The sequence below is a fragment of the Nomascus leucogenys genome, chromosome 19, assembly GCF_006542625.1.
Source record: "Nomascus leucogenys isolate Asia chromosome 19, Asia_NLE_v1, whole genome shotgun sequence".
NCBI classification, from domain to species: Eukaryota; Metazoa; Chordata; class Mammalia; order Primates; family Hylobatidae; genus Nomascus; species Nomascus leucogenys.
Window position 1 is genome coordinate 9,936,799 of NC_044399.1, and position 25,329 is coordinate 9,962,127.

General features: G+C 55.4%; 1 protein-coding gene across 5 annotated transcripts in view; it reads left to right on the plus strand.

Annotated features, from left to right (window-relative positions):
- HPCAL1 (hippocalcin like 1) overlaps window positions 1-17,905 on the plus strand; it is a 123,831-nt gene extending 105,926 nt beyond the window's left edge. For 3 of the 5 annotated variants that reach the window (XM_030800672.1, XM_003272731.3, XM_030800671.1), the window contains exons 3-5: window positions 10,090-10,491; window positions 13,660-13,765; window positions 17,015-17,897. In XM_030800672.1, the coding sequence (XP_030656532.1) occupies window positions 10,114-10,491; window positions 13,660-13,765; window positions 17,015-17,112 (582 nt within the window). In that variant the 5' untranslated portion in view covers window positions 10,090-10,113 and the 3' untranslated portion in view covers window positions 17,113-17,897. Of the gene's footprint in view, window positions 1-10,089; window positions 10,492-13,659; window positions 13,766-17,014 lie in introns of all 5 variants that reach the window. The other 2 variants (XM_003272734.2, XM_003272732.3) reach the window with 1 other exon arrangement.
- The last annotated feature ends 7,424 nt before the right edge of the window (window positions 17,906-25,329 follow it).

Here is a 25,329-nt window from a genome sequence, read left to right on the forward strand (position 1 = left end):
TGTTCCACCCCAGGCAGAACAAGCTGTCATCTCAAATGGGCTGAACCCTGATTCCTTGAAGTTCAAATTCACAACAAATGCCTCCAGCCTCTTCCTGAGCCTCAGTCTTTTTTTTTTTTTTTTTTTTTTTTTTGAGACAGAGTCTCGCTCTGTTGCCCAGGCTGGAGTGCAGTGGCACCATCTCAGCTCACTGCAACCTCTACCTTCCGGGTTCAAGCAATTCTCCTGTCTCAGCCTCCTGAGTAGCTGGGAGTGCCAGGTGCGTGCCACCGCACCCAGCTAATTTTTTGTATTTTTAGTAGAGATAAGGTTTCACCATGTTGCTCAGGCTGGTCTTGAACTCCTGAGCTCAGGCAGTCCACTGCCTTGGCCTCCTGCAGTGCTGGGATGACAGATGTGAGCCACGGTGCCTGGGCCAGCCTGGGTCTCTCATAAGCATTTGGTGTTTCCCACCTCTCTGATCGCCTTCCCTCAAAGCATCTCAGAGTCTGGTTGGCCTGGCAAGCTTCGGGGATCTGACTGATGAAAGCATTTTGGAGCAATGGGATGAGATGCCAACCAATGCCGTCAGCCGGCACCGAGGTGGGATTAACAGGACAATTAAGCCCTCGGTTCCCAGGAGCCTCACTGAGCAGCTGCTAGAACTATGCCACTAAACAGGCTTTAATTTACAGGTAATACTGACTCTGGGTTAACTCTTTCTCACAGGGCTCCCCAGCTACATGTTTACATTTCTTTCCTTGTTCCTTTTCTTCTTCTTCTTCTTTTTTTTCTTTACAATTTAGCAGATTAAGAACAATATCAGGGTAACTGAGAACCACAGAGGTGGCTGTAAGTGACTCATTAACTCCGTCTCCCGTGTTTCCATCACCGTGAATTAAAACATCATCTCTGATGCCCTCAGACAGCTATTACTAGTTTGATCCGAGCCCTGCTTGAATATGAATCTTTTTAAGCTGAGCAGGAGATGGTTCTGCTCTCAAATAGACTGCCCTCCCCTGGGCCTCCCATTCCTTACCCCACCATCCTCCTTGGAGACGAAAGTAAGACTTCCTGAGAAGTGAAGGCTGGGTTTGCCTAATTACTAGAGCAAGGTGGCCGTTTCTGCTGGGAAACGTGAGTGGTGGCTTTCTGTCTCTGCAGAAAGGCTTGCTTTTTCTCGGTCGTCTTACTAGACAGCCAAGCACCAATAAGGTTGGCTCCTTTGCTTAATGAATGACAGAGGGGTCACGGCAGCATGCAGCACTCCCCCTGCCCCCCATTTCTTGTGAGGCAGCCTGCATCGGGCCCAACAGCCTCCAGGAGAGAGCTAAAATGAGGTCCTTCAGATTACATATTTCATCTGGGCCCTTGTTAATAAGCACACGCTGGCCGTCCCAGTGAGTGACTGGAAGTGTGTGTGCGGCCGTCACCTTCATTTGGCATTCATGGGCTCCATTCACCAGTTTCATAAAAGTTCCAGTGGGGAGGCCATCTTGCAAATCTGTCCTGGCAAGCATGTCTAAGGGCTAGGAGAGTGCTGGACACCAGCCAGGAGCACCCTGGGTGGCCTCCACGGCTGCCTATGGTCTTGGCACGGAAAGGGCCCAGGGGAGGTTACAGGACAATGGGAAGGAGGTGGGATCTCCACTCAGACCTCCTGGGTCCACAGCCCACCACCCCACCGGAGCCTCAGTCCCTTGTCCCTAAGGTGGAGCTGACATTGCCTCCTCTCGGCCTAGCCAGGAGTGATCCCACTTTCCCAGCTCCTAGAATCTTCACTGTGTCCTCCCCAGATGTGGCCTACAGGGACCGGGCCTCCTGCAGCCTCTGAAATCCTCCTTGTCATTCAGTTGTGATTCCAAATGCCATTGTCCTAGGTAAGCCGCCGAGTGCCCCGGGAATGAGTGACTCCCCCGGACCCCACTTTATTCACTTTTTATGCCCCATCCTGGGCGCGCCTACACCATAACTCAAGCCCCCCAGGGAGCTGGTGACTGGGGACCGGCATCCCAGTGCTCAGCCCAGGATTCGGCACTCAGAGGGCCCAACAGCCTGGAATACACCGAGCACCCCGCCAGGCACCAGGCCCCAAGGTCAGGCTGAAGTTTCCACTTTCCTGGAGAAAGATCCTCCAGTCCCCTGCTCGGGGGCTGATCCCGGCTGGCTGCCCGCTTGCTCAGGGTGGGGAGGTAGGCTGGAGAGGGCGGACTTCCCTCAACTCACTCATCTTCTGTGGGTTCCTCACCAGCCTTCCTCTGGGCCTGTTGTTCTCCTGTCCAGTGTCTTTCCAGAGAAGATTCCTCCCCCCAGCTTTGGAGATGGGGCTGGGGTGGGGGTGGTTACCTGACTGCTGAGTCGTGGGACAGGGCTCTGTGTTGGTCAGGGGTGGCTAATTGCTGTAAGAAGCAAGTGCCAATCTCTGCTTGGCCCAGTGAAGTGGTGTTTCCTGATGTGCTGCAGTGGGATGTCACCGCAGGAGACGAAGGCTCTATTCCACGCAGTCACGCAAGGACTTAAGTTTCTTCTTTTTAGTGGGTCTTTCGTCTCAGCCTTTCTCAGCTGGGGTTCCAGGAGGGAATCAAGGACTCACAGCAAAGGCATCATGGCGTGCGGGGAATGACTTTCCTCCTGCACACCTGGAACGAAACCAGTTACGTACCATCCTTAGGTGCATGACTGGTTGGGGACATGGGCACGCCAGTCATTGACTGCAGGCTGTGGTTCAGATGAGAAAGCCTGGCTGAGAAATGCTTTAGGGTCTGTGCCCTCTGAGGCCTCTAAGTCTTCCCCTGGATATTCTGCTTCCAGGTGCCCAGCAAGAAAGGGCAGGAAAGGGCTCATAGAGCAAGGGCTGCCCTGAGAGTTATGGAGGCCCAGGCCAGAAGTGTGGTCATCACTCTGTCCACATCCCATTGGCCAGAGTGTAGTTACATGGTGCCACCTGGCTGCAAGGGAGGCTGGGAAATGTAGTCTGGCTGTGTGCCCTGGAAGAAAAGGCAACAGGGTAAGAGGAGCACGTGGTCTCGGCACAGGCTCTATTCTTGCACATTCCTTCAGACTCTGCCTCCCACACCTCCTGAGGCTCTGGGGACCCCCTATCCCTGAGCCTTCTGGAATTTGGGGGCCCCAGTTGCCCTGTTTCTCCTCCCTGGCCCCCGTCCCTGCTCAGCTGTTTGCCATCTCCCTGCCCACTTCCCACTGATGTGTGTTGGGGCTTGTGGGCATAGATACTGCCTCGTGGATGTGATCAAGGTCATAGGCACAGCCTTTTCTTTTTCTTGTTCTCCTTGTTGGGGTGGGGATTTTTTCAAAAGGAAGGGGCAAAGGTATTGTACTATTCTGGGGTCCCTACACTCTTCTGCCTCCACATTCTTCTGTTGTGTTTATGCTGCTAGACCTGGAACCTTAGGATGAGCAGGTCTTGGCATCAGACTTTGTTTGCATCAGCAGAATCCTTTCTTTGCATCAGCAGAATCCTTTCTTTGAAAGAGAACAGATGCAGAAACAGATCAGAGGGTTGCTGCTCTGGTCAGTGCTGGACCCGGAGGCCCAGAGTCCTTCCTCCTCTCCTGCCCATCCTGTGGACCCCCAAAGCCTTAGGAAGGTCCCTGGGGCTCCTGGGACACAGCTCAGAGGCTCCTGGCTGGTGTCACTCCTCTCTGTGAGGCTTGAATTCTCTCCCTTGCATTCCGAAAGTGGGTCACACTGGGATACCAGCTTTGTCCAAACCTCCCTGCCTCTGAAGTTAGCCAAACCTTAAAGCAGGTTCTTGTGCATGTGTGTATACACAGCAACTGCAACCACAGTAAGAGTGTCCATTCACCCAACACAGACACCCACCCTGTGCCAGGCCCAGCTGGGTCACCTGGGAGAGGGCGAAGGGTAGGAAGCACTTCCAGAGGAGGTGCTGAGTGAGGCAGGAGGCCGCAGGCACACACGTCTGCCCCCTGGCACATGCAGGAAGGTGCTGGGAATGCAGGGAGCTTCTCCCCAGCAGACCATGATGCACTCTGCCTGTTACCTTCTAGCGGTGTGCTCACTGGGTTTGGCACTGCCCCTAATCTGGTACCTCCCTTTCTATATGCATCTGTGATTTCAGGCAGATAAGTGTTATGAGTTTGGCATTCCAATGGGATCGGTAAGAACATAAATCACCGATCCATTCTGGGATAAATTTCTCCCTTCGTTCTGAGTGGTGATTTGGTTTTCATTGAGGTGAGTGGATTCTTAAGGCAGTGATCCTCAACTCCCAGGGCCTAGAACTTCACAGAAGGTGGCTCATTTTGATAATGAAAAATGCAGGGGTGCAAACCAGGCAGAAAGGGCCTGCCATTAGCCAGCGATGTGTCCATCACCACGTCACCCTTGCCCGGGCCAGCCTCCCCTCTGCTGCCCACGCAAGGCCTGGGGAGGAGAGCCAGACCACCTGGGTCCAAGCCCTGGCTTTGCCTCTCAGAGGTTCCGGGGCTCTCCTAGGGTTGGTTTACTTGTGGTAAAGCGTGACTAATAGGTAAAGTAGCTGACAAAATGGGCCCCACAGGCCACGGGTGCCACTTCTGACTGTCCCTCCTGAGAGCAGGTCAGGTGCCTGGCATCACTTCTGCCCCATAGACACCGATAACACACGTTTGTCAGCTGCAGGTCAGTTCCCCAAGGGCGGCTGCTGTGCTACTGTAACACGGGACTGCAGACTGGGCACTTAAACTACGGAACTCTGTTTTCTCATGGTCTGGAGGCCAGAAATCCAAGGTGTTGGCAGGGTTGGGTGTTGGCAGGGTTGTTTCCTTAGAGGCCCCTCTCCTAGAATTGCAGATGGCCGTCATTTCGCTGTGTCTTCACACGGTTTCCCCTGTGTGTCTGTGTCCTCATCTCCTCTTCTTATAAGGACACCAGTCATATTGGATTAGGGCCCACCCCGGTGACCTCATTTTAACTTAATGACCTCTTTAAAGACTGTGTCTCCAAGTACAGTCCCATTCTGAGGGACCCGGGGTTAGGACTTCAACATGGGAATCTGGGGGAGGCACAGTGGAGGCCATAGCAGCAGCTGTCTCATTCTGCTCACAGCTGGTTCTCTCTGGCCACGTGCCAGAGAGGAGTATGACGCCATCCCCTTAAACCACACACGGACACGCTGCCAGGAGGAACGTCATCACGTTTCAGCAGAAAGGAGTGAGGAATGAGGACGAGCAGGTGCAGAGCGAAGCCTTCTCACGCACTGGTCCATTCTGCATGTGGCGCTGCTGCTGTTACAGCATCAGACAGGAGGCTGAACTAGAGACGCCTGAGACAGACCCTGCTTTCCCCTCCAGATGCTGGCTGCAAGAACGCCACAGTTTAAGAGGAGTGTGGACAATAGAAAGCCTTGAGAGCAGCTGAGCTGACGAAGGGATGGGAAAATGGGCCCTTTTGAAGCCTAGGAAGGACCAAGCGGAGATGTGCAGGGTTTGCGGGGTGCCCCAGCTTGAGTCTCAGTGCTCTGGGGGACATAGCGCAGAGCGGGACAGCCCTGCGGGTCAACCCTTGGCTGGTTCTGCAGACTCGGAGAGGTGGGACCCCTGCCCAAGGCTGCATGGGGGGCTGGCCCTGGGCTGGGTGTGGTCCCTCACACTGCCTGGGAGCCTCAGGCAACCTGCCGCAACTGCTGGTTTTGCCACTCACTGGCCTGACTGCGGGAGCTGGAGGGGCTGAGAGGTCACTCCCTACTCCACAGCTTAGCTCAACCTCCCAGGTGCCCTGCCCCCCATCCCTCCCAGAAAACCAGTTATTCCTTGTCCTCATAAGCACTCCTAGGACACTTGCCATGTTCTATCAGTTTAGGGGTTCTCTGGGACAGCCACCCCCAGACCCATGCCCTGCCTATGAGCCATCTCCCCTCTCCTCCTCACCGCCGTGCTCCCCGTGTGGTGTTGGCCCCCGAGGCAGGGACCGTATGGGTTTTGTTCACTGCCCACACTCCCTCTGACACACAGAAAGTTCTGGAAAAGCTTCTGCATGGTGGAGGAGCCAATGCGGTTTGGCCGGGTGCCCCAGGCCTCCTCTTCATCATCACGACCACCCTGCCATCCCTGTTATTCAAGGGGGAGTCCAGAGCTCCAGGAAGTTGACCACCTCCCCAAGGCCCCCTGAGCAGGGGTGGGCGGAGCTGGCTCTGAACCCACGCTCAATGCCTTTCCCCTGTGCCCCGGAGCCTGGCTCGGTGCCACCCGGGACTTGTTTGTGGAAGTGACACATGAACACCTAGCGAGCTCCATGGGCTCTGCGTGAGTGCGTCTTTGCCGACTCGGTGGCCCCACACAGCAACCCGAGGGCCAGGGCAGGAAGCACAGGAGGAGCCACCACGGGTGCTGCAGGGCCTCAGGCCGGGCATCCATCCTCCACCTGTCCTTCTGCCGTCCATCTGTGGGTTCTCCCTCAGGTGCCACACAAGGCTGGTCCTTCACAATGGCCCAGGCCCTCAACTCAGTGGTCAGGAGGGTTCCCACCACCTCGGGGCATAGCGGCCGTCAAGGTTACCTCAGGTCCTCAGGCTACCTTTGCAAATAGGTCCTTGCAAAGACCCTATTTCACATTCACAGATACTGGGAGTTAGGACTTCAACATCTTTTAGGGGGGACATGATTCAACCCACGCATCTGGGCCTAGGAAGTGAAACTGCCCCAGTGAGCGATGCCCTGGGCACTGTGCAGTTGTGGGGGACACAGCCCTGACAGCTGGAGGGGGGCTCTCTGGACACAGAGCTGTCTGGGCTCTACCAAGGCAACACAGGAAGGAGTCCAGAGCTCACCTGGATGAGACCCGAGAGCTGTCAGTGACAGCAGAATCCAGAGGGAGCCCACATCTCCAAGCCAGAGCTCTTCCAACAGGATAACAGTCTTGTCAGGCACTCTGGGAGGCCGAAGTGGGAGGGTCGCTTTGGGGCCAGGAGTTCGAGCAGCCTGGGCAGCATAGCAAGATCCCTATCTCTACAAACAAACCAAAAACCTCAGGAGCATCTTGGTTGTTTTTTCTCTTCTGTCAGGTATTTTGGTAATAGTGATCTTTTGATTTGACATTCCCTTTTTTCTTTCATATAGAAATCTCTGTGGCCATTTCTCTTGCGAATTAATTGAGTTTCCAAAGTGAACTAGCTGCATGTTAGAACCAGGACTTTTTTGAGCCCTCTAGAGCATGCTGGCAGGCGTCATCCCCAAGCCCCAGGGTGGGTCATATTTCTGGATGGTGGAGGCAGGGGGTGCAGGGGTCCCCTATCTGCACATTGTTCTAGGTCTGATGTGATTCCTCAACTCCTCCACAAAACAGGGGCCATGGTTGTCCTCATCTGGGGCAAGCTGCAGTTGGAGAGGCTGGCCTCCTGTGGCTGCACATCCAGCTGGCCTCCTGTGGCTGCTTAACTGGCCACGAGGAGAGACGAATCCTTCTCTCTTAATAAAAAGTCCCCAGGGGCTGGGCACAGTGGCTCACACCTGTAATCCCAGCACATTGGGAGGCTGAGGCGGGTGGATCACCTGAAGTCAGGAGTTCGAGACCAGCCTGGCCAACATGGTGAGACTCCCCATCTCTACTAAAAATACAAAAATTAGCTGGGCATGGTGGTGCATGCCTGTAATCCCAGCTACTTGGGAGGCTGAGGCACAAGAATCGCTTGAACCCAGGAGGCGGAGGTTGCAGTGAGCCGAGATCGCTCCATTGCACTCCAACCTGGGTGACAAGAGCGAAATTCCCTCTCAAAAAAAAAAAAAAAAAAAAAAAAAATTCCGCAGGGCCCATGTCCACCCAGCCGTCTCTCCTTCCCAGCCAATGTTATTCTTTCCTCATAAGCCCCTCCAGAGCACAAACACACAAGCACGTATGTTTGTCTTCTTTTTTCATAAATGGCAACAAGCTCTGTGTGCTGTTGTGCAGCTTCTCTTTTCACATAAAAATACACCTTGAAGATTATTTCTCATGAGTACGTAAGATGGGCACCTGAGTAGTTGCTGTTACAGACCATGTAGGCAATGGCTGCCTGCACAGATTATTTGCACAGGTGGGAGTATCATTAGATGTTCCTGGAAGTGGGATGGCTGGGTCAAGGTGAATGTGTGTTTGTAATTTTGAAAGATAAAGTCATACAGATAAGTAAAAATGCCAGGCATCTTGGCTCACGGCTGTAGTCCCAACACATTGGGAGGTCAAGGTGGGAGGACTGCTTGAAGCTAGGAGTTTGAGACCAGCCTGGGCAAAATAGTGAGGCCTCATTTCTACAAAAAAAAAAAAAAAAAAAAATTAACTGGGTGTGGTGGTGTGTGCCTGTAGTCTCAGCTACTCAGGAGGCTGAGGTGGGAGGATCGCTTGAGCACCGGAGGTCAAGGCTTCAGTGAGCCATGATCACACACTGCAGCCTGGGTGACAGAGTGAGAGCCTGTCTCAAAAAATAAATAAATAATAGATAAGATAGATAGATTGATTGATATAGAGAGGATAAGTAAAAACAAAAACATGTATGTACTATAAAACCTGGGATGGGCCGGGCGTGGTGGCTCACGCCTGTGCTCCTAGCACTTTGGGAGGCCGAGGCAGGCGAATCACTTGAGGTCAGGAGTTTGAGACCAACCTGGCCAACATAGTGTGAAACCCTGTCTCCACTAAAAATACATGAATAAATAAATAAATAGCCAGGTGTGGTGGTGCATGCCTATAATCCTAGCTACTCAGGAGGCTGAGTTGAGAGGATTGCTTGAACCCAGGAGGTGGAGGTTGCAGTGAGCCGAGATCACGCCACTGCACACTCCTCATAAGTGCCTGGAAAGGCAACACAGCGAGACTCCGTCTCAAAAACAAAAACAAAAAAAAAACCTGGGATAGAGGCAGAGAAGAAAGGAAGTGGTGGGCAGTGTGGGTGGTCTGTCTTACCTTTCATAATGGAGAGCTGGTGCCTACTGTTTAGAATTCACAAATGCAGACAGAGTTCAAAGTGGTTACCACTGTGGCTAGGGTAGGAGACATCTTTTTATTTCTCATTCTTCCATGTACTTCAAAAATTATCATGCCCTGTATATAAGTTAACCGTTAATGTAAGAAAATAACATGAGGTGGTGCAGTGGCAGCCGTGTTAATGCCGGTTAATCAGTCTTGCATTCAGGCCTCATGGAGAACCGCCCTGGGGGATGGTTTTGAGCACAGCAGTTCCTCGTTGCCACAGGTGCCTCATTTTTCCCTGGTTCTATTCAGAACATCATTTACTGCCTAGAGCTAATTCCAGATCCTCCTCCCACCCAGGGCAGTTTATCAAAGGCAAAATAAAGAGGGTGGGCCGGGGACAGTGGTTCACACCTGTAATCCCAGCACCTTGGGAGGCCGAGGCAGGTGGATCACCTGAGGTCCGGAGTTCGAGACCAGCCTGGCCAACATGGTGACGCCCTGTCTCTACTAAAAATACAAAAAATTAGCTGGGCGCGGTGACACACACCTGTAATCCCAGCTACTCAGGAGGCTGAGGCAGGAGAATTGCTTGAACCTGAGAGGCGGAGGTTACAGTGAGCTGTGATCCTGCTACTGCACTGCAGTCTCGGCAACAAGAGCGAAACTCCATCTCAAAAGAAACAAACAAATAAACAAAGAAGGTGGGTGGGGGTGACTCCCTGAAAGTTTCTAGACGCCTTTTCTAAAGATAAAAACATAATGTGATGCCTGAAAGAGGGAAGAACTGCTCCAAAGAGTCTGGGATGTGGCTGAGGTGGCCACTTTGCCTGGAGCTGATGAGGGGGATGAAAGTAAGAACTGATTTTAATCTTCGCCTCTTGTACAACCCCTGGTGGGCATCGGATGATGCCCTGTTCCACTGATTTTAAGTTGCATTTTTTTTCCCCGCATTTCCACGTTCTCCAAGTGAGAATATGTCCCGCAGTGTGAGGTTGGGCTGTCATGATTTAATTAGCGTCTCTTGGCCTTCTTGGTGGTCCATAAGATAGTGGCATGCCTTCCAATGGGGGACCCAGGAGTTGCTGAGTCGCAGTGCTTGCACAGCGATGGGCTTATTTGGTCTCTCTGGCACATGGCTCAGCCCTGCTCCGTGGCCGTGGGTGGCATCCCTGGCTGACCCCCTGTCGACCCCCTGTCTTGCAGGTGTAGTCACCGTCGCCAGCCGCCATGGGCAAGCAGAACAGCAAGCTGCGGCCCGAGGTGCTGCAGGACCTGCGGGAGAACACGGAGTTCACCGACCACGAGCTGCAGGAGTGGTACAAGGGCTTCCTCAAGGACTGCCCCACCGGCCACCTGACCGTGGACGAGTTCAAGAAGATCTACGCCAACTTCTTCCCCTACGGCGACGCTTCCAAGTTCGCCGAGCACGTCTTCCGCACCTTCGACACCAACGGCGACGGCACCATCGACTTCCGGGAGTTCATCATTGCGCTGAGCGTGACCTCGCGGGGCAAACTGGAGCAGAAGCTCAAGTGGGCCTTCAGCATGTACGACCTGGACGGCAACGGCTACATCAGCCGCAGCGAGATGCTGGAGATCGTGCAGGTACCGGCGCCCGAGGTCCCGGGTCTCACCGCGGGCCCAGGTCCCCTCCCAGCTCCCAGCCCAGGGCTTTTTTTTTTTTTTTTTTTTTTTTTTAAGACAGGATCTTGCTCTATCACCCTGGCTGGAGTGCAGTGGCACGATCTCAGCTCACTGCAACCTCTGCCTCCTGGGCGCAGGTGATTTCCCCACTTCAGCCTCTTGAGCACTTCCATGCCCTGCCAATTTTTTTGGTATTTTTGATGGTAGAGAGAGGGTTTTGCCACATTATCCAGGCTGGTCTTGAACTCCTAGGCTCAAGCGATCTGCCCGCCTCAGCCTCCCAGAGTGCTGGAATGACAGGTGTGAGCCACTGCGCCTGGCCTCCCCATGTTCTTTATGTTCACTGGACATTGGGTCTTTCTTGGCCAGGTTGCTACCTGGTGCACTTTTGAAAGCGAGCAGTTGTCACCTGACCGGGCAGATCCTTGCGAAGGGCAATGGTAAAAGCCAACGTTTATTGATGACTTGCTATACATCAGGCCAGGTGGAGCACTTTGATCAGTTTTCATCTTCGTAACCCAACAGCGTGGATCATTCTTTGCATTTTACAAAGTCTGAGATTCAAATAGATGAATTTCTAAGAATTTTATATATATATATATATATTATATTATTTTTTTTTTTTTTTTTTTTTTTTTTTTTTTTGAGACGGAGTCTCACTTTGTTGCCCAGGCTGGAGTGCAGTGGCATGATCTCAGCTCACTGCAACCTCCACCTCCTGGGTTCAAGAGATTCTCTTGTCTCAGCCTTCCATGTAGCTGGGATTATAGGCATGTGCCACCACAGCCAGCTAATTTTTGTTTTTGTTTTTGTTTTGTTTTGTTTTTTTGAGACGGAGTCTTACACTGTCGTCCAGGCTGGAGTGCAGTGGCGCAATCTCTGCTCACTGCAACCTCTGCCTCCCGGGTTCAAGCGATTCTCCTGCCTCAGCCTCCCAAGAAGCTGGGATTAGAGGCATGCGCCACCATGCCCGGCTAATTTTTTTTTGTATTTTTAGTAGAGACGGGGTTTCACCTTGTTGGCCAGGCTGGTCTCGAACTCCTGACCTCGTGATCCGCCTGCCTCGGCCTCCCAAAGTGCTGGCATTATAGGCGTGAGCTACCATGCCCAGCCAATTTTTGTATTTTCAATACAGACAAGGTTTCACCATGTTGGCCAGGCTAGTCTTGAACTCCTTACCTCAGGTGATCTGCCTTCAGCCTCCCAAAGTGCTGGGATTACAGGCATGGGCCACCGTGCCTGGCCAAGAATTATATGATTGCTGGGCTCCTTGGCACTTGCAAGAGGTACCTGCCAAGACCTGGGGAAAGCCCTGGATTTGAGAACGCAACAGATAGCTTGTGATGTCCCCAGGAATGCGCAGTTATCAAGTGAAACTGAAGCATTAATGATCACGAGAATCAGCTCAGCACGGGAAAGACGTCACTTTAGGAGGCATCTCTTCGCCTTCATGCCTATCAACAGCTCTAGCAGAAAGGCCATGTTTCAGAAGGAAACCAAGTTTTGTTCGCTTGGCCAGGTGCCTACGTATGCGAGAGAGTAGAGAGCAGAGCTGCCCCTCCCTGTCATTCCCCTGAGTGCCTCCCTGAGCTCAGGAGCATCCAATTCTAGAACTCCTCATGGCCAGGCCTGTAATCCCAACACTTTGGGAGGCTGAGGCTGGAGGATCACTTGAGCCCAGGAGTTTGAGACCAACCTGGGCAATATAGTGAGACTCCATCTCTATAAAAAATTAAAAGAGTAGCAGGGCATAGTGGCATGCACCTGTAGTCCCAGCTACTTGGGAGGCTGAGGTGGGAGGATTGCTTGAGCCCAGGAGTTCAAGGTTACAGTGAGCTATGATTGCACTGCTGCATTCCAGCCTGGGTGACAGAGTGAGACCCTGCCTCCAAAAAGACCAAAAACAAAACAAGAAAAAAATGGAACTCTTCAGAAGGGGTAGTCCCATGGTGGGGAACTTCAGGGGTGTGCCTCCAGTAGCGGGTATCAAATCCGTGAACTTCTGCAGCAGCAGCGGCCCCCCTCAGGAGTGAGCAACCCATTTCCCACATAGATGGTTTTCACACCGTCAGAGTAAATTAACATGGGCTCGGGGAACTGGTACTGTCGTCACTTTCTGGCTCTTAGCTTCATGCAGTGGTGGAAGTCGATGTGTGTTAACCCTTACCCTTTGCAAATAGGTGTGCCTGTCACTGGCCGTGCAGAGGCTTGGTCAGAACTTTGGGGCACTGCTAGAACTGTTCCAAGCAGTGAGGAGCAACCACTTCTGTCCAAATAGGACAGCCCCCAAACCAAGTCCCCAAACCCTGAAAGCCTTCCCCCCACACCATCGATGGCTCCCTGACTGGCTGGGTGGTGTTTCTCATAGGACACTTGGTTGCTGCCCCTTTCTCAAAATGAGAAAATGGTCTATTGTCTTAGGAATGAGAATATCAAGCCACCTTCACATGGAGTGCTCAGAAAATCCCACAGCAGTGCCTCCACTCCCCATGCATGTCACTCTGCTCAGTGGCCACTCGCCAGTTCCATCACCATCTCCTCTGTACACCCACCAGCAGCACAGAGTCACATGCCCCAGGCTGGGCCACTCAGGCAGAGACGCGTAGAGAGACCAGCAGCTAGGCTGAGCCCTCAGCTGACAGTGCGCTAAAGAGGCCATGGAGACCCCAGTGCTGCCGGTTCCTGTCCTGTCGGGGCTGCTGATGGGGCTTTCCCTGTGAGTTTCAGGGGCTCAGTCTCTTTTAAACTGAGGGGTAACAGCCATGCAGTAAAATGCACACAGCTCAGCAGGCAGCGTGGTGAATTTCACACATCTGTGACCACCACTCTCCCTCAGCATTCCCAGCTCCCGACAGGGACACTTAGGTACCTTCCTGGCACTACCCACCCCCAGGCAGAGATACCAGCACCCTCACCACCCTCCCAGTAGAGCCCTTCTGCCGGCGCTGCTCCTGAACTTCACATAGACACCCGTGAGGTTCACTAGGGAACACTCTCAACACTGGGGAAGGGTCCTGAAGGCCACTGGGAACCCCTGACCTCTCCGAGCCTTGTTGTGGAAGCCCACCCTTGCTGCACCCGCCTGAGCTCCCAGGCCTCTGAGCACCCTGTCATTGCCCCCATCCGCAGGCCATCTACAAGATGGTGTCGTCTGTGATGAAGATGCCGGAGGACGAGTCCACCCCGGAGAAGCGCACGGACAAGATCTTCAGGCAGATGGACACCAACAACGACGGTAGGGCGGGATGGGGGCGGGGCTGCGTGTGTATGCCGCAGTGGGGGCAAAACGCATTTGGGGCGCCCCCTCCCCTCTGCAGCTTCTTGGTCTCCTGAGGGCCACCCCTGCCCCCCACCTGCCTGGCACCTGCCATGCCCAGGGAAGAACGGGATGCAGTCAGGGACACCCGTGCCGCATCCTGGCCCCTCTACACAGCTTTGTGATGCTGGGCATGTTGTGGCCTCTCTGAGCCACCGTCTCCCCACTCGTAGAACGGGGCATACCCATATTCCCGTGGGTATAATGTTTAGGGGCCAGCATGCTGGCGGCCCTAAACCTGGAGGGGTTGGGATCAAAGGATCCCAGCTGGTGGGGTCCTGGGGTGCTGGCCATGGCTTTCTTGCTGCCATCCTGAGAGAGGAAGCTGCCCAGATGGCCCCAGTGTCCAAGGGGAACTGTCAGGATGTACACCGCCATCTTGTCCACCTACAGCAGCTCTGTGGGGACTCAGCCCCACTGCAGAAGTGCAAGTCTCACGATGGTGAGTGGCAGCAGTGGTGACGGGGCTGTGCCTTGAGTGCCGTCCTCTGCATTGGCTGTGAGGTCAGGGCAGCTGTGGGGCCCTCCCGTTCTGCTCTTCTTGCCGGCTTTGTCAAGAGCAGCCACAGCACCAGGTTAACAATAAAGAAACAACCTTAAGAAGAGAAAATACTCCCTGGGTTGTACTGGGGATTAAAAGATGAGCTAATGCCCAAGAAGCTGCTCTGGAAAGTCTGGAGTGCAGCCCTTGGGTGAGTTGAGCATGGCCCCAGCGGGAGACGGGATGTGGGGGAGCTGTGGGCAGCAAAGAGCATTCCAGGCAGCCGGGTCACAGTTTCAAAACACGCACACAGAAAACAAGGCCGCCTGGTGCCTGGCATTGCCTTTGGGCTCATGGGAAATGTGTGTTCCACCCTCCAGCCTAGCAGGGCACCTGCTGCCGCTCTCCCGAGGCTGTCCGCTCCTCGTGGGGATGGTGAATCCGGTCCATGGAGTTGTGGGGTTTCAGCGAGATGATGCCTTAAAGCTTTTAGCAGGGCTTGCACTGCACAGATAGTGGCTGTTGTTCCCAACTTCACAGTGTCCCTGGGGAAGCCACCCACGGTCACTCGCTGCCCAAACCTGCCTCTGGCTTGGCCCTGCCCACCTCTTCAGAGGGCATCTTCTAGGTTGGTCGGGAATTTGGATGGCATGGTCATTGCTAACGTGCCCGCTGGGATGGAGCACTTCCTCCTGTGAGCCCAGGGGACCCGCCTGTCCCTGGAGCTTGGGGCAAGGAGAGAAGAGTGATACCAGGAAGGTGGGTCTGCAGCCAGGGGCCAGAGTCAGTTCAGGGAGTGGTCCTCGGCCCTCAAGGCTCCTCTGGGGACTGCTCAGGAGTGATGGTGCCCTGGCCACCCCGGAAGGTGTGTGGCTGCTCCAGGCCTCTGGGCCGGGCTGAAGAGTTTCTCCAGGACACAAGTATCATTAAAGCCACCCTCTCCTCAGCTTGTCAGGCCGCACATGTGGAACAGGCTGTGCTCAGCAACCCCCTTGTCTGCCCTGGCCTCCATCAGGAGGAGCCAGTGGAACCTTCGGAAGCTCCCAGCATCTCAGCAGGCCTCAGAGTCGTCCTGGGGCAGCTCTGGCCCTCCCGACTGGAGGTGTATCTGGGCTGGCCCGCTCTCGCCCTGGGACAGGAGGGCCTGGGGTCAGGAACTGGAAGTGGGGAGGCTGGGGCCGTGGACTCTGAGGCCCCACACCTGGCTGAGGAGATGACCACACAGCTGGCTGCCCTGAGTGGTCAGAGGTGGAGGGTGCGGAGAGCTCTCTCCATTGGCAGAGGGTCCTGGGGACTGTCTGCTGAGGGCCTGGCTGTCCCACCCCTCAGCCCGGGCATTGTTTGGGCTCCCTCGGGGCCAGCAGGCTGCCCAGGCCCAGAGGCATCAAGTTCGTGCACTGGAAGAAGCCAGCCTGCCTGAGCCTGGGCCAGGGTTCCATGAGGACAGGTGTCCCTGCCTGCCAGTGGGCTGGAGGGGCTGAATTCCCAGCAGGGCCCTTCTGGGCAGGGGCGTCCTCCGTCCTGGTGCTGGACTGAGTCCTCAAATGCATCCTCCCAGGCGCCTTTGAGAGGGGTGTTCTCATTATCCCGCCTTTGAGATGAAGATCCTGAGACCTGGAAACGTTGGTGGCTTGCCACGCGCCAGAGCCGAGAGCCCCTCCTGCATGCCTTCCCCTGTGCTGGGCCTGGCTGCATGCGTCTGTGTTGCCTGCACAGACATTTTGCAGGGCGCCCTAGTGATTCCAGCTGACAGCACAGAGCCTCAAACAGACACACGGAGGGGCTGCCCCAGGACCCAAGCCACCAGGATGCAGCCAACCTCAAACCTCATCCTTCCCCACCAGCCAGAGCCAGAGGCGCCGCCTCCTGCCCTTGAAGTCATGTCTGAACGGGCAGAATCCTTACAGCCTATCTTGCTTGTGGACTAGCAGAGCCAGGGCTATGGCGACCACAGTGTGGGCTCATTGACAGCGATTATGGGATGGGGAGCAGATGCTCAGAACACCTCCTCACACCCGGCTGGGCCGATCAGCCCTTATGGAGCCCTGCCCTGGGCCGCGAGCCTCCAGAGGCCGCTCAGCCCAGTGTGGAGTCACCGAGTCTGTGTCCTGGGAGAGGGAATATGTTGTCACCAGCATTGGATGCGGAGGATGAGGGGGCAGCTGATTCCTTAGCATGACCAATCTTCTTCTAGGTTTTCCTCTCACCGCGTGGGGCCAACAGTACAGAGCATGAGTTCAGTACCCCAAGCCTGAGCAGCGGGTCTACGCTGATGCCAGGGAGGACCCGGCCCGTGCTTCCGGGGGCCCCCAACCAGCATGGCCTTCTCAGCCTGGATTATGTATGGGTTAGAGGCAAATGCTTCATTTTTCTGCACAATGTTCCTTAATAAGCAAAGTGTCGAGTGATTTCTAAAAGGATTTAAATGGCCCTCATTAGCCACGTCCTGCTGAGCTGCTGAGTAAGCCCTTTGAGGTACCTGATGTATTGCAGGGAGCAGGGAAAGGAAAAGGGATTTTTTTCAGAAATGCCTGTAAAGTGAATGGAGACTAGATACCGTCCAGCTTCAAGAAGGCTCAGGACTTTCACCAAGGGAGCATCCCTGACCGGAGAGCTGTCCCCATCCTCTCTGGAAGCAGAAAGAACAGTGAGCACTGGCTAATCCCATTGTCTCTGGTCCCCTGCAGGCAAACTGTCCTTGGAAGAATTCATCAAAGGTGCCAAGAGCGACCCCTCCATCGTCCGCCTGCTGCAGTGCGACCCCAGCAGTGCCAGTCAGTTCTGAGCGAGCGGCCCCTGGACAGTTGCAGAGAAACACAGGCTTGTGCCGTTTAAGCTTTGCTTGCAAGAGTGGATGCCCCGCAATCGTTCCTGCTCTCCCCGGCCCCGGGCCTGGGGCATGCATCGTACCTGCCCGGCCCCGCGGCTGCGCCTCCCTCCTCCACCTGACCAATGCGACGTTCCTCCCCTCACGCCCGGCCCGGTCCCTTCCAGGGCAACTCCCAGGGATGTGGTGACATGCAGGGTTCAAGTGTTCTTGGTTCCAGGCACCTCCCGGCTCACGGGGAGCTCAGAGGTCCACGCCGAGGAGACCAGGCAGGACTTCCCGAGGCTGCGCCCCGGCCGGCCCATGCATTTTGTGATCCCAAGTGACTCTGTGGGAAGGGTGGGGATGAGGCGTCGGGAGGGTAGACAGGGAGCCCCTCCCGTGCATGGCTGCCCCCCCATTCATTTTCTCCACCACAGCCGCTTGCACGTATAGATACTGTGGTCCCCTTTCTTTTAATATATAAATTATGTATGGTGAAGTGGAGTGTATTGTGTAGGTCCCGTATTTAATGCCTCTGACTGCCTTTGAAGTGCAGCCCCCTGTGGCCCGCGGCCCCCTGAGCCTGGCTGTTGTGTGGTATTTATGCTCTCTTTGTCTGCCTGTTTCTAAGGAAATGCATGTGTGCCCTGAGCCGTGATGATCCTCCTGTCTGTGTCGTGAGCACAGGCATTTGTGTCTGGTCTGTCCTCCCTGTTGATTGGTCTGGCATTTCCGATATTAAAATGATAAAATAAATGGCATTTTCTGAGTTTTGTGTCTGCCCGCGGGAGCCCCCATTCCTCAGGCTGTGGCCCCTGCACGCTCCAGCCAAGGTGGGTCTGCTGTGTGCCGCCGCTGTTGGTAAACCCGGCCCCTCATGTGTCCCTCCAGCTGTCCCTGCGTTTATAAATCTTGCACAGCCTGTTCTTCAATATCTGCCTAATGCCAAGAAATACGCGTGGAAATAAACGATGACTGTTCTTGGCAGATCTGACTGTCAGGCTTCTGCCTCCCCCCAGCCCTTCCCTCTCCTCCTTCCACGGTTTCAGGTCGTAGGAAAGCCACATTCCAAGAGAGGACGGGCATGGCCAAGGGTGCGGTCAGGCTGGCCCCAGAGGTGGCAGGCCTGGTTCTCCATCCAGCCTTCGCCGCTGCTGTCAGTGCTTCTGGTCCCAGCAGCAGAAGGCCCAGCTGATGGAGTGGGGGTTGGTCTTGCCTGCCAAGGGATCCAAAGGCAGCATTGCTGGGGATCCCCAGGCATCAGCTTGTTTTTTTTGTTGTTGTTATTTTGGTTGTTTGTTTTTTAAGAGTGTCTCTCTATGTTGCCCAGGCTAGCCTGGACCTCCTGGGCTCCAGCAATCCTTTCGCATCAGCCTCCTGAGTAGCTGGGACCTCGGGTGAACAGCACTGCGCCTCCTAATCAGTCAGCTTTTCACCTCAGACTTGTCTCCCTGCGGTGCCCACAACTGCTGTTGTGGTTCTGGGCAGTACAGCTGACATGGGAGCATCAAGAGGCAGGGAGAGAAGCCTCTGTCCTCCCACTGAGGGACAGGAAAACCCTCCAGAATCCGCCCACCATCCCGTCCCCACCAGCCCCACATCTCATGGCTGAAACCATGGCCTGTGTTCACAAGATGACCATGTGATGGCCACGGCTGGCTTAGGCTGGTCAAGATGGCCCTTGGCCAAGGAGGCATCCACCTCCCCCAGAGGGCATAGGGTTGGGAAGGGGTGAGTGGAATGGAGGTTCTATTACCAGGACGGGCACTACGGCATCTGCCCACCTGCCTGCTGCTGTCGGCTCCTCTGTGCCTCAGTGTCTTCACTGTAGGGGATGGGGGGAGCTGGGTGGCTCAAGGTCACATGTGCAAAGCACATGGCTTGGAGCCTGCCTCCCAGCAGGCCTTCAGCAACAGCAGCTATTTTGTTGATTTTAGTCATTTTAATATTTAAGACTCCATGTCTCTTTTAATAGAAACGGTGAGTCTGTTTGCCAAGTGCCTTCTGAGTCAATGGCACTGCTAGAGCTATTTCATAGTAAAACTCCCCACACACCCAGGGCCACCAAGCCTTGATAGGGGAACAAGGTGGGGTGCAGGCCAGGTGCCCTGGGCAGATCTAGCTTGCTACGAAGAGGCAAGATGGTGCCTTTGGCAACACTGCCTCACGTGGAAGAATAGCCAGTGAAGGGCTTGAATTATATAAACATTTAACTGGGACTGGCAAAGGTTAAATCAAGAGCGCTTGTTGTGGGGAGGGCTCACTTATGATGGGGACAGAGTCCAACGGACACAGATGGGAGTGACCACTACATTAATCAGGGTTCTCCAGGAACAGAACTGATAGGAGACATGCATGGATGGGAGGGGTGGGTAGAGGGATGGGTGGGTGGATGGATGGATGGATGGGTGGGTGGGTGGGTGGATGGATGGTGGGTGGGTGGGTGGGTGGATGGATGGATGATGAGTGGGTGAGGGATGGGTGGGTGAATGGATGGGTGGGTGGATGCATAGATGGGTGGATGCATGGATGGGTGGATGGATGGCTGGTGGATGGGTTGGTGAATGGATGGGTGGGTGCATGGATGGATGGGTAAGTGGATGGGTGGGTGGATGGATGGCTGGGTGGATGGGTGGGTGAATGGATGGGTGAGTGGGTGGATGGATGGATGGGTGGATGGGTGGGTGAGTGGATGGGTGAGTGGGTGGGTGGATGGATGGATGGATGGGTGGGCGATGGATGCATGGATGGGTGGGCGGGCGGGTGGGTGGAGGGATGGATGGATGGATGGGTGAATGGGTGGGTGAATGGATGGTTAGAGAGATGTATTTATCAGAAGGAATTGGCTTATACGTGATTATAGAGGCTGAGAGGTTCCAAGGAGACAAGCAGCCCTGTCCCCCGTAGACAGAGGTCAGCAAGCTGGGGACCCAGGAGAGCTAATGGTGTAGTTCCACTCTGAATCTTAAGGGAGGAGGAGGCCAATGTCCCAGCTCGAGACTGTGAGGCAAAGAACAAATTCTCAGGCTTTTGTCCTATTCAGGCCTTCAGCTGAGTGGATGAGGCCCCCCACATTGGGGAGGGCGATCTGCTTTACCCCACCTGGTTCCCCCATTGGTCACCAGTTCCAATGTCAAATTCATCCAAAAGCACCCTCACAGGCACACCCAGAATAATTGGTTTGCCCAAATGTCTGGGTACCCCATGGCCCAGTCACGTTGACACATAAAATTAACCATTATAACCACCTCTGCTCAGATGTGGGGGAGGTAGATATGGGGGTCCTAGTGGACCCTGCCCTACAAGGAGCTCACAGAAGCCAGTATGATTTGTCCGGGAGTCCAGTGCTCTCTGGGAAGGCAGGGAATTGAACCCCAAAGATGGTGTCCCTGTGCCAAGAAGCCCAGCCTATCAGAGGGGGAAAGAACCCAGAAGTGAACCCAGAACTGTCGTCCATGCCACCCCCCCAGCAGGAGGCCTCCTCAGTCTCTTCCTTTGTCCAGGATCAGGATCTTTCAGGGTGGGTTGTTAGAAAGTGTCTTGGCCAGGCACGGTGGCTCACGCCTGTAATCCCAGCACTTTGGGAGGCCGAAGCGGGCGGATCATGAGGTCAGGAGATCAAGACCATCTGGCTAACACAGTGAAACCCCGTCGCTACTAAAAATATAAAAAATTAGCCGGGTGTGGTGGTGGGCGCCTGTAGTCCCAGCTACTTGGGAGGCTGAGGCAGGAGAATGGTGTAAACCCAGAAGTTGGAGGTTGCAGTGAGCCAAGATGGCGCCACTGCACTGTAGCCTGGGTGACGGAGTGAGACTCTGTCTCAAAAAAAGAAAAAAAGAAAGAAAGTGTCTCCACCTGTCCCTCCCTGGTAATTTGCAATACCAGCCCTGGGCCTGCTTCCTCTTCCTCCAACCCCATCCTTCTGCAAGCTTTTCTCTTGTCCTGCCTTCTCCTTGCCCCAGGGGATCCCAGACCCTTTGCCATCCTGCACGGGCACTCCAAGTTGTTAAAGTTCCTTGGGAGTTGCATACAAGTGTCCCTTATCCGATAGACAGATAGATCTAATCAGGTACCTGCCTAAGCAAGGCTTATGTGTGTGGACTCAACAGAAACTCTGGAAAATGGCTCTGGTGGCTCCATGGTCCCATCCACCAGCTGTCCTGACACTCACTGCATGGTGTCCAGTGCTCACTGAGTAAACACAGGGTAATGGGAAAAACTCCTGAGACAGGAAAATCTTTAGACTCGAAGGAAGGAAGCCCTGGAGTGTGGAGGGGAGGGTGGCAGTACGGGGTGTTAGTCCCAAGACAGTTCATCTAGTCAGGCCACGATTAACCCCTAGTAGGGCAAGACTGTCACCTCCCTTACTCTGAACCTTAGGCCTTAATTAATACAGCCCCAGGCACTTTCTGCTTGGGTAGACTGGCCTCCCGCGTGGGAACCAGCATTGAGCTAGCAAAACATTAGCTCCCATTTATCAAGGGTTTCCTCGGACAGACACTGTTTAAAACTTTAAATGTCTAGTTTAAATCTCCCATCAACCCTGCAACATGGTATCGCTACCACATTATACAGATCGATAATGCTGGTTTAAGAGAAGCTAAGTAACTAGCCTGAAATCCTTAGCAAGAAGTGGCAGAATCAGGAATTGAAAGAAGGATCAGCTCCCAAGTCCGAGGTGCATCTTCTCCCGATTACAGAAAGGTCTTCCAGTAGTTGGGCTGGAGCCGGGTCCGTGTTTCCTTGCCAGCCCTCTGCGGCCTCCTTCAGGGCCCCTGGTGTCTAGGGAAATGAAGGAGTTTCTCCCTGGGTCCCTGAACAAGACTTAAACTCACTGCATTTGTGGCACCCAGGCCTGACTCCCTCCCCACCCCGTGCCAGGTCACGCCCTAGTGGAGAAGGGGGCGCGCCTCCCCATCGCTGCCTGAGGGGCGCCCTCCTGAGCCGCCCGTTTCTCAGGGCGGGGCACTGGACTCCGAATGGAACCCTCCCCTCCCTGCAGTACTTAGCCAGGTACATGATTAGATCTTCTATCTGCCTCTGGAGATCAGGGGTGCGCCTGAGCAGGGACCCAAAACGGGGGTCCAGTTAGGATTACAGCCCCCCAAGAGGAGACAGAACACACAGGACCTTCAGGCTTCTGAGAGGGACATCGTGGGCTCAGGAAAAGGTATTTAGGAAAACAGGAGTTCGGCCTTGGGTTTATCCGTGACGTGAACTTCCCCTAGCCATCTTGCCCTGGGCTGCGCGCCGCTATGAATCAAGCCCACACGCCCGGGGAGCTGCCAGCCAGCGGGAGCCTCGGCCGTCGGGGAACAGACTCCGGCTTGGGGCGGCCTGGCAGCCCTGAAAGGAACAAGAGGAAAATGGAGCCGTGGGGCAGGGGCGGGGCTCGGCTCGAGAGGCAAGTGGTCCCGTGCTAGTCCCACCTGTCACCAGCCACCCACTCTGCCGCTCTGACCCCGCCACGGTGGCGCAGTGGCCTGGTGCCCGCTGGTCCTGGGCTCCGGCTCCGGGTCGGCAGCGATGTATCCTGGCCCAGGGAGGGGCGGGGAAGGGCAGGGCAGGGCAGGGCCGGGCCTGGGGCCAAGGTCAGTTTCCTTTAAGCTGGGCACGCCCTCTCCTTGGTTTGGGGCTCCCTTACTGTGGCCTGGGAAGAGGTCTCAGAGGAGACGGGGTGATGCTGGAGACACGGTGGCGAAGGAGCACTGTGGGCCTGGGACCCGGGGAGCAGCTGTCTATCCAGCAAACACCTCCCCAGGGCCGGCGTGGGGCATGGCACAGCAGGGCACTGCCGGGGCGCAGGAGCTGCGGGGGCGGGTACAGCCTGGCTGGGGTAGGAGGCTGGCGAGGGTGGGAGGGAGCTCGGGAGGATGGGTGGCTGAGGCCAGCGGGGGTGGGGTGGCAGCCCCTGGAGGGCAGAGTGGGGCTCCCCGCCGCCTCAGCTCCTCCGGGTCTTCCCAGACGCCTGTGGGACTGCACTGTGGGGCCCCGACCTGAAGGGGCCACCTGCCTCCTGCAGTTCATAGGAAGGCAGACCCTGGCCCGCCCTGGAGCCACCTGCCCACCGCCTCTTCCAGCGGCGGCCAGGCCCTCGGGGCTAGAACGGGCTCATCCACTAGGTGTGTGTGTGTGCGTCTGTGTGTGTCTTGGGTGTGTGTGTGGCTGGGGCATGTGGTCTTAGTGTGCGCTATGGATGTGTGTGGTGTGTTTGGGTGTGTGGGGATGGGGTGTGGGGATGATGTGACTTTTTGTGTGTGATGTGGATGTGTGTGTTGTGTTTGCATGTGTGGTGGTGTGTGGGCATGGTGTGACTGTGTGTGTGATGTGTATGTGTGTGGTGTGTTTGCGTGTGTGGTGGTGTGTGGGGGATGGTGTGACTGTGTGTGTGCGATTTGTATGTGTGTGGTGTGTTTGCATGTGTGGTGGTGTGGGGGGATGGTGTGACTCTGTGTGTGTGATGTGTATGTGTGTGGTATGTTTGTGTGTGTGGTGGTGTGTGGGGATGGTGTGACTGTGTGTGATGTGTATGTGTGTGGTGTGTTTGTGTGTGTGTGGTGGTGTGTGGGGCATGGTGTGACTTTGTGTGATGTGAATGTGTGTGGTGTGTTTGCATGTGTGGTGGTGTGTGGGGCATGGTGTGACTGTGTGTGTGTGCTGTGGATGTGTGTGTTGTGTTTGCATGTGTGGTGGTGTGTGGGCATGGTGTGACTGTGTGTGTGCGATGTGTATGTGTGTGGTGTGTTTGCGTGTGTGGTGGTGTGTGGGGATGGTGTGACTGTGTGTGATGTGGATGTGTGTGGTGTGTTTGTGTGTGTGTGGTGTGTGGGGCATGGTGTGACTGTGTGTGTGCTGTGGATGTGTGTGGTGTGTTTGTGTGTGTGTGGTGGTGTGTGGGGCATGGTGTGACTTTGTGTGATGTGAATGTGTGTGGTGTGTTTGCATGTGTGGTAGTGTGTGGGGCATGGTGTAACTGTGTGTGCATGTGTGTGATGTGGATGCATGTGGTGTGTCTGTGTGTGTCATGGTGTGTGGGGCACGGTGTAACTGTGTGTGATGTGGATGTGTATGGTGTGTTTGTGTGTGTCATGGTGTAACTGTGTATGCTGTGGATGTGTGTGGTGGTGTGTACTGTGCTGTGTGTGTGTGTGTGGCATTGCGTGTGCTGTGGTGGATCCGGGTCCACAGGTGGGTGGCTTCTGGGGTGCCACATGAGGCTGTTGAGTGGCAGCCCTGGCAGCTCATTCCAGGAGGGTCAGGTGGGGTGCCTGGCTCCGTGGCCTGAGAGGCTGGGCCCGGGCTCTGGGCACCCTGCTCCCCTTCCTGGCCCACCTGGGCCCATAATGGCCTCCCTCCGCGCTGAGCTTCCCTGCACCAGGCCTCCATGTCCCCTCCTCCAGAGGTCGCCTTCGGTGACCTCATCAAATTACTCTGGTCGTCTCCACCCTGAAGCCCTGCGAGGCTGCTCAGGAATGAGTAGGGATGAATGAATGAAGGGAGGGTCAGCAGGTGGCTCTGCCCCATCTTCATGCAGCTGGAACCGCACAAGCGTGTGCCGTGGACACACAGTGAGACCCAGGCCAAGTCCCAGCTCCACCTCGAATGAGCCGCCTGGCACTGGACAAGCGCTGTGTCTTCACCTGTAAACCATGTGGTCAGGGAACCAGGGGCAGAGGGAGGGGCTGCAGGGCCTTGGGGGGAATGGCAAGGGTCCTCGGGGCAGGACCTGACCCCCAGGTTCCTGGGGGCCTCCAGAGGTGGGGGCCCCAGGGTTAGGGTCAGGCACCCCGGCAGGGATGGCAGAGCATGGAGCCATGTGTGCGGGGGTGTCTTGTGGGGTGTGTGTGAGGCTGGGGCATGTGGTCTTACTGTGTGCTGTGGATGTGTGTGGTGTGTTTGCATGTGTGGTGGTGTGTAGGGGATGGGGAGGGCGGCACAGGCAGCCTCAGGTGGGCTCTGCCTCTGGCTCAGGGACAGGTGCCAGGCACCAGCCCCACAGGAGGGGTGGTGGGGAGAGATCTGCGCTCCGCCCACTCAGCCTATCATGGGGGGTGGTCAGGGGAGGCCGGGTGGGGTCACCAGTCGCTGGTGGGCACAGGGGAAGATTGGGAACACCTCAGAGGGGATTGGGGCCACTGCGGGGACGGGCGGGGGGACAGCCAGGACCAAGGCTGCAGGGCCCCACCAGCTGTA